We start from the raw sequence: 8,648 nt of genomic DNA, 5'->3' as shown, positions 1-8,648 counted from the left end.
TCGGTTTATGTACTTTTCTCTGCGGAGTCTGTCCTGTGCAGGGTGTTGATGTGAGAACTCCACTGTCCTCTGGGGCCTGCAGTGTCCCGCCTGTGAGGGGAAGAGCCACTGTGGCATCACGTTTAGCACTGAGCTCCTCCGTCCACACCCCACCTGCGGGGACACTGCTTCTCCCGTCTCCCCCCAGACCCAGGAGCCCTTCCTCCCGCATTCCCACATCCTCTGCCCTGACTCGCACCACAGTGTAGGCCGGAGCTGCAACACCTCTGGGAAGGACAGCTTCCCGAAATCAAGGGACGCGGCATCCATACAAACACTGCCATCGGCTCTGTGTGTCATGTTCCGCATATACACACGCGGCAATTAGCTTACAGTCACAGTGGGTTATTCACTTAGTAAGAATGCTCCATGACCGTACGTTCCTCTTCACGGGACATTTTGATCCATTTTCAGTTTGTGTAAAGAGGCGCCGTGTCAATGGTGGGGTGGACTCTGCAACTGCCCAGGATCGGTCCCTGTCATCACCAGGAGGGAGTCACCTTTGGTGCTTTCTCTTTTTTTTGCTGCTGGCTGGTACAGGGCTACAACCCTGGACGTTGGTGTTCTCAGCGCCACACTCTAACCCACTGAGCTGACCAGCCAGCCCCGCTTTGGGGCTTCTTCACCTGAGGCACTTGTGGTGCTTTCTCTCTTTTTTGCTGCTGGCTGGTACAGGGCTACAACCCTGGACGTTGGTGTCCTCAGCACCACACTCTGACCCACTGAGCTGACCAGCCAGCATCTGCTTTGGGGCTTCTTCACCTGGGGCACTTGTGGTGCTTTCTCTCTTTTTTGCTGCTGGCTGGTACAGGGCTACAACCCTGGACGTTGGTGTTCTCAGCACCACACTCTAACCCACTGAGCTGACCAGCCAGCATCTGCTTTGGGGCTGCTTCACCTGGGGCATTTGTGGTCTTCCTCCAACCTTTCTGCTTGTGCTGGTCAAAATTGCCATTGAACCTCCTCTTTTCCTGCTTTCTGCAGTGATTTGGCACCTTTAAGAATCAGCTGAAGAGGGAGGGATTCCTTCAGCACATTTCTTGTCTTCACAACCTGGGTATAAACCTGATTGCGCTGATGTGTCCCTCCCCAGAGTCCCCCGAGTGCTGTGTGGTGTGAAAGCCTTGGCGCCCCACACTGTCCTGTTTGTTTTAGAGACCGACGTCAGTGGCACACCTGCACCTGCCCACAGCCTTCCCTGTATGGAAGGGGGCCAGCAGTGGGGCAGAGGGAGCTGTCAGGAATGATGACCACTGTGTGTTTGCAGATCAGGTGTGACGAAGGCGCCATACCAGTGTCCCTGGAGCTGCTGCATGAATGAATGAATGTGTGCCCACCTGTAGAAAGGAACTCAGGTGGATGGGGTGTTACTAAATCAAGCTCTTTACAAGTCTGTAATTATTAAGAACTAGAGGCAAGTCACACCGAAGAGCACCTCTCGCTTCCCAGGGAATGTAGCCAGGGGTTCGTCTCATTTAATGCAAAGAATGGGGAGAGGCTAATTTTAAGAGGCGTCTAGTCCTCTAGGGGAGGTTGTCCTGGAGTCAGTGTCTCTGAAGTCCTCGTGGAATAGGAATGGGGGTGGGAAGGGGGAAGCCCTGGTGACTAATGTCTGCTATTCTTCACCCACGTCCCCATATAGGGGGGACAGTCTTCCTGTAGGGAAGAGTCCCCTCTATTTTATCTGTTGCTCAGAATTTGGTCAGACCACGGGCTTGCCCAACTTAAGGTAAATGTGCATTGGAAAATCAGGCAATAACTTTAAATATTAGGATATGATCTGCTGATATGAAAATGTAAAAGAGATTGCCCCCTTTATCCCCTCTCCTTCAAAAGTACTGAGAGGGCCTGTTTAGAGGGGAAAACAGCACAAAACCCACCGTCGGTATCTGCACATCACAACCGGGTTCACGCTCAGGCATGGCTGTTGGGGAGGGGTGACCATATGACAGCATTTGCAAAGTCTTTGAGGCTTCTGGTATTTTGTGTACTGAGTATTAGAGATTTTTTTTCAATGTCAACATATTTTACTATGTATTTGAAACTGTTTATTCTAATTGACTCTAATTAAAAGATAAAAGATTGCTGAAGAAAAATACAGAAATGTAAATGAAAATATAGGGTAAGAAGTTACTGGTTTTAAACCAAACTAGCAGCTTCATTAAGTGATTAGTAAAGTCAAATGAAACTTTATTTTTCAACTTTTAATTTCCAAGTGGAATAAAAAGGACAAATAAAGCAGACACCTACTCGTGAAGAGAGGTTTTCAATGACTGTGCCCTTTGTTTTTTCCAATGTCTCTGAAAACTGATTTGTCCCCCTAAATGTTTTGATCACCTTTTCTGTAATTGTTCTGACTGGATTTAAGATTTAGAAAGGACCAAGGTCAGAGGAATGATTGGATGTCATTTTCCTTTCACTTTCAACCACCCATTTTGTACGCTATAACCCCAAATGGAAAACACGTTCTTCCAGCATTCAGTTAGATGAGTGGATCTAAACTTTTTTTTTTCTTCCTCAACACATAAAGATTTCAGTTTGGACATAGGCTACAAAGATGAAGGTCTTGAGCTTCGTAATCACTGGAGTTCCTGTATGACTCGTGCAAATACAGAGAAGTTAGGGCTGGTCTGCGGGGTCAGATGCTGATGGCCTTGCACCTCCCAGGACATCCCCAAGGCGGGCTCAAACCTGGGGACTGCCCACAGCACTTCCTGTGAATCCTCATTCTCCCATCTGAAAGCAGAGGTACAGTAGTAAGACTTGCCCCGGGTGTGAGGATCGGATCAGGTAACGAGGGCCGAGCAGTGGGCAGATGCCAGGACGTGGACATCGGGAGTCTGGGCTGGAGAAAGACGGGCGTGCACACTGTGTCAGCGGTCATCTTCGCAGACACATGTTCTAGTTAGAATAGGTCTAAATAAAGTATGGAGTCTAAGTTTGCATTAATTCATTAGTGGCTGTTGCAGAAATAGCACTTTATTGGATGTGGCCAATTAAAGCAATCTCGGCGCCCAACCACGATGACGAATCAACCCCATGAGGCCCACGGGCGAGCTCGGCACCCATGCGGATACCGTTTGTCTGTCCACCGCTACTCCCAGGCTGGGGCCAAGCTCCCTCAGCCTAGAACTGGGGATTTCGTGGTTCTTCAGATGCGCGCTTGGCTTGGACGAAGCTGCCTCCGTCTCATTACAGTAGCGAGGGTGCTCACAGCTCTGGGGTGGGGTTGGGGACAGTTATCTGGCCTGATGGCTTTATCCTACCCTGGAGTTGCTAACCTGCTTTTCAGAATCAAGGAATTCATTCTTTCCAGGGTGTTTGGATACACAGATGGGTTATTGACGTTTCGATATTTTTAAGGAAAAACTAAAAAACCTATTTTCAGCTTGATGCCTGGAACCTGCTGGTTTTCCAGCTCAGGAGAAAGACATTACACAGAATCTGTTTTCAAGCTTAGCTTTGTATCTTTTTTATCAAATACATTGATTTTCTCTGGAAACTATTTCCATTCCAAATTGGACACTAAGGATGTTGCCAAAATATTTACTTTTTGTGTATTAGTAATAAAAAGTTTATAATGAAGAGATAGCCAGTCACAGTGTTTAATTTCTTCCCTAATTCATAAATGAGTAAAATCCCTGTGGATAAAATCTCTGTAGCAAGGTATTATCAGTGGCATGTAAGAATGAGTTGTTCTATCTAGTTTCGATACTTTACAAAATTCCTACAATGAGCACATCTTGCTCTCATAAAGAAAGGAAAAAATATGTCTGAAATATATACCCTAGCACTGAAAGAACATTTTTTCTTATAGAGGGCCCTGTAATTCATAGTAAACATTGATGTAGTACTACAGAGAGATTAAAAATCCACTTAATGTAGTTAATACCCTCACCTTAGAAAAACACAAGTTATTCCATTTGCTTTTTTCAAACTTTTTACTGAAATTTGAAAATAAACATAGAGAACCCCCATGTACACATTACCCCCTTCAACAGTAAACAGCATTTGCCAGTCTTGTTTCCTCTCATTTGCCCCCTGCCCCTTATTTGTAACTTTGGGCAAGATGGAAGTGTGTGTTCTATCAGAGGTGTTTGGGGGTCTGCCCCTCGGGTGGGCGGCAGACGGTAATGGCTCCCTCCTGCCTGCTCTAGGCTTGTCTAGCAAAGCTGAGGAGGGGTCTGCTCGCACCCCGCAGGCATCCCGGGCTCCCCTGGGGGCCTCGCAGTGTTTGTGCAGGGATTTCAGCCAGGGGGCGTTAGGATGAGAGATCTGCTTCTGCTCTTGTGTGTAACAGTGGCTCCCAAATAAAGCCTCTGGTGGAGTTACTCTGGCATTCCCAGCCTTAGGGCCAGGATTTGGGTCCGAGGGCGCCCACAACCCTGCTCCTTCATTACAAATGTCAAATGAGTCAGGAATTCAGGACATGACAACGTGTTTTATAGAAAGTCAAGCCATTTACTATCTTTTCCATGTACTTCTTAGATGTAAGATACAGAAAGCAGGACATTACAGCCCCATTTGCATATTTTTCTATTCTAGGGAGGAAAAATATTTTCAGAGAAAGAGGTGAAGTCTACCTTTATAATTGGGTGAATTTCAAGGATCACGGATGACAGTTTTCCGGAAGGCCACTGAAGTCAGAAGATTCCTTGAGAGGGGTTTTCTAGCCCCGCCTCAGTCACAGATGGAAGGCCTGTTGACATTGTAACTGGGGTGGAAGTTGAGCCGGTCGTAGGAGGTGATGTAGTTGTCAGGGCCCGTCACCACGCTCTTCTCCATAGAGATGTTGAAAGTATTGTTCCGGAACATTCCATTGGCTGCAAGTTGTCTAGAAAATTTATTTGAATTTGGAAAAAATACTTTCTGGAAGAGAAAAGGAACACTAGGGTTAATGATGCATGACAATATTTTTGAGCAATCAGTTAGGTAGTTTGGGAAGAAAAGTAAGAATTTGTAAGAAAATGCCATCTTTATTTCTAAGAAGCAGATAAGCCAGGGTGGGCAAGATGGCCTAGTTTGCCCCCGACCATCCCAATTTATGTTTGATGTCTGGGAGTAATTATTAGTAGGGCCTCATCTCACTATAACATGGATAGAGGATAAATTACAGAGCCACTTGGGTGTAGCATTTCCACACAGGGTGTGGTTATGAGCACTCACATGGAGATCAGGCCTGGAGCAACCCCAGGTCTGCTTTTCCTAACTGTGCTACTCTGAGCACATTACTAGACCTCTCTGAACTTCGTCTTTCTCTTCTGTGGAATAGAAATAATATTTATATCAGTGGGTTTCAGCCTAACTGTGATTAGGATCATTTGCAGAGCTTTAAGAAAATTCTGATGCCCAGACCCCACCAGAGTAGTCTGGGGAGGGGCTGCCCTGCTGAGGTTAAGAAGCACTGAGCTCCAGCCAGAGTTCATTCCATGGGTTTTGATAAACATACAATTACATGTATCTACCACTACAGTATCATAGAGAATAATTTCCTCCTATGCATTTTATTTCCTGTCCCCACATGGTAGATAAATACCAACAGCTGCTCGCTGAGTCCGGCACCCACATTTGGTCAAGAAACTGAAAAACAGGCTCCAGACTGAGCAGGTGGTAAGAAGCAGGGAAAACCTCCTTCGACACTTTCCTCATTAATACCCTCACACCTCACATGCCATTGCCTGGTAAGACTAGTGAACGGAAAACCCCTACTGTTTACAACAGGAACATTTTGTTCGTGGCCTTTTATAAAGCTGAAACATCTGGACCCGTGTGAGTGAATCTGCTAGTCTTTTCATGGAAATACCTGATCCCCAGGAAAACTCAGGATCTTTTGATTCTGAGAGCGTGACTCTCAAATGCTCTGGAAAATTTTTAGGTAAATAATCTCCTTCCCACAAGAGCTCTATCACCCACACAACACACCTAAGTAAGCAATTACCAGATCTTTATTAAGTAATGAGTGTTTTGGAAAAAACCACACACACACGCACACACCCTTCTCACCCCAAAAAGGGTGGTCCTGATGTTCTGGGCATGCAGGGGATCTGTGAGTTCTAGGAGGGATGCCCTGGAGTGGGAGGTCAATCTCAAAAAGGGGTTGGGCTTCCCCAAAAGCACATAGATCCTGCGGACCCCCCGTGCCCTGCCCTCCTGAAATCTGAGCTTTCAGCTGGTACTGCCTTTTAAGGCCACAAGTTAGTATCTCATAAAATAAAGTATAATTCAGAAAGAAAGTAGTCCTCAATACCAACTGCCTTAGGTTGCAAAGGATGGTTGTGTATATGTGTGAACACTATGTGTATAGCTGTGTGTATGTGTGAATGTTGTGTATACGGTTGTGTATGTGTGCATGGCTGTGTGAATGTGTGTATGTTGTGTGTACATATGGCTGTGTGCATGTGTGAACATAGCATGTATGGCTGTGTGTACGTGTGAACACTGTATAGTTGTGTGTATGTGTGAACGCTGTGCGTACAGCCGTGTGTACATGGTAACACCACACAGCTGTGTGTATGTACGAACGCTATATGCACAGCTGTGTGTACGGGGGACGAGGGCAGTGTTGTAAGCAAGTCTATGTGCACTTTTCTCATTCTATACACCATTTCACACATAATTCATCCATTCATTTCTTTCTCTCTGCTGTGTTCCCAAAAGGTTTAAGGGGCCTCCCTCCCCTTTGTGACTGGAACTTTGGGCCCCTCCCCCTCCAGCTCCCTCTGGTGTGATGCCCTTCAGAGAACTCCAGGTTTTTATCCTCTTCTCAGAGACAGACCCCCACGCCCCACCTTGCCAGCCACTCACAGGCATCTCATGCACGGTGGGGGCTCTGCTCCCATATGCCTGGTTACTGGTCCTGTACACCGAGACAGGCTCCTTGGCCCTGGAAGATGAGAAACACAATCTACATCCCATTCGTTTATTCTAATTCTGCCTGAGCCACAGCCTTGAAGTAGTACGGCACTTGATGGAGCTCCAGCTGACAGAGCTTCATTGGCAACGTCCCAAGGAAAGAGTGAGCTGGCCAGGGTGGTGAAGGTGGGCACCCGGGGTGTGCGGGGCTGGCTGTCCTGGCAGGTCCAGACTCCTCTGCTCGCCACTGCCCTGCTCTTTCCAAGGCAGGTGGAGTCCCTAAAAAGCACCCAGCAGCAGATGCTGACCCCTACCCCTGGCAAGGCCTTGGCACACGATGTCATTAGCTGGGGGGTGAGCCAACTTGCTGGGGGCCTCCAGACCCTGCCACCAGTGGGTCCCTGAGCTTCTGGGCCGCCGCCCTTGCTGAGGCCTTGCTTCTATCAGGGGCAGATCAAGAAGGAAGTGTTGTTGTGGTCAGTAATACCGCCACTGGCCATTACTAGGAGAGTCCTGCTGAGTGGGCTGTGGGTTCGCGACCGTCTCCACATCCCCAGTGGTCCCTGCTGGAGAACTGGACACTAAAAGACCCTACCCTATAGGACTGCTGAAGGGACGAGGTGCGGGAGTGCAGGGAGCTGCTCACCCCTGCCTGGCAGTAATTAAGCGTTTCTTTTCATTTCCCGGAGTCTACAGTCCCCCGGCCAGCTCACAGTTCGCTGACTCAAGCAGGAAGACGCAGCGTGTCTGTGTTCCCATCCTGGGGAGGAGTTTCAGGATACAGAGAAGACACCCCCGTCAAAAGACGGCGGCACTGGGACCAGAAGCGGGTTTTCTGGGTTCCACAGGGGTCATCCCATGCCGCAGAGCGTTGGGGGCACTTTTCGCGGCTCACCGATGATAATGACAACACAAGCCGCCCGGCTGACCACTCGCTCCCCGGACTTGTGCGGGCCGGCCCTTGGGGGAGGGGTCTGACACTCAGGGCCACCTGAGCACCAGGCGCCAGGGCGGGCGGGGACACCCGGCGACAGCACCCACCCTCCTCACCTGTAGCCCCGAAACCAGCCCGGGTGGTTGAACCTGCGCGGCAGGCCCTCGCTCACGCGGTAGTGGTCGCTGGTTTTCTCGGGCTGCGCGGGCTCCGCGGGCTCCGCGCACTCCTGGGGGGTTTCCTGGGACATCTCGCCCCGGGCGGGAACCCGGCTCCAGCTCGCGGGCGCGGATGGTCGCCGCGTCCTGTTGCTAGGCGACGGCCCGGTCACCTGACTCGGAGGACCGGGTCCTTAAAGGCACCGCGACGGGGGGCCGGGGCCCCTCCGCGGACGGGTCTAGAACCTTCGGGGCGAACCCAAGAAGGAGCCCCGCCAAGGTTGTGCGGCGACGAGCGCCGGGGCTGTGACTGCTGTCATCAGGCCCATCCCGCTGCTCTGCAAAGATGCGGCGGGCAGCGGGTGCGGGCAAACGAGCCCCCGGTCCGTCGGCAACGCTCGGCGAGCAACGATTGGCGCTGACTGTGTACGCCACGGGCGCTTGACCCCGGTCACTTCATGCCCGCGACACCCGAGTCTGTATTTGCACCTGGGATTTTACTGACTTTATGGAATCCCCCTAAGCCGAAAGCTGCTCAGACCTGACAACGGTTCTGGAGAGCGAGAGCTCGCGCGGCGGAGGGACGCGACCCCCACCCGCGGCCCCCCCGGGACCCTCCCGCGGCCCCCAGGGACCCTCCCGCGACCCCCCCAGGACCCTCCCGC

The 8,648-nt window shown here is 50.1% G+C and overlaps 1 protein-coding gene across 2 annotated transcripts; it reads right to left on the bottom strand.

The window, feature by feature from the left end:
• Positions 1-2,064: 2,064 nt before the first annotated feature.
• LOC103595187 (chromosome unknown open reading frame, human C9orf116) lies at positions 2,065-8,319 on the bottom strand. 2 transcript variants are annotated; one of them, XR_550923.1, is made up of 4 exons: positions 7,942-8,319; positions 6,844-6,922; positions 4,623-4,908; positions 2,065-2,775 (listed from the first exon to the last, which is right to left on the bottom strand). XR_550923.1 is itself a non-coding variant. In XM_008578524.1 (3 exons), exons 1-3 carry the CDS (start codon positions 8,073-8,075, stop codon positions 4,720-4,722), a joined length of 402 nt encoding a protein of 133 aa, XP_008576746.1. In that variant the 5' UTR covers positions 8,076-8,319; the 3' UTR covers positions 3,962-4,719. The 2 variants fall into 2 exon arrangements, 1 of the variants encoding a protein (XP_008576746.1); XM_008578524.1 differs by lacking the exon at positions 2,065-2,775 and having other exon boundaries at positions 3,962-4,908.
• Positions 8,320-8,648: the final 329 nt, after the last annotated feature.

This window comes from Galeopterus variegatus, unplaced genomic scaffold, assembly GCF_000696425.1.
Source record: "Galeopterus variegatus unplaced genomic scaffold, G_variegatus-3.0.2 Scaffold1707, whole genome shotgun sequence".
Lineage (NCBI taxonomy): Eukaryota > Metazoa > Chordata > Mammalia > Dermoptera > Cynocephalidae > Galeopterus > Galeopterus variegatus.
This window is presented reverse-complemented; position numbering and strand designations above follow the sequence as displayed.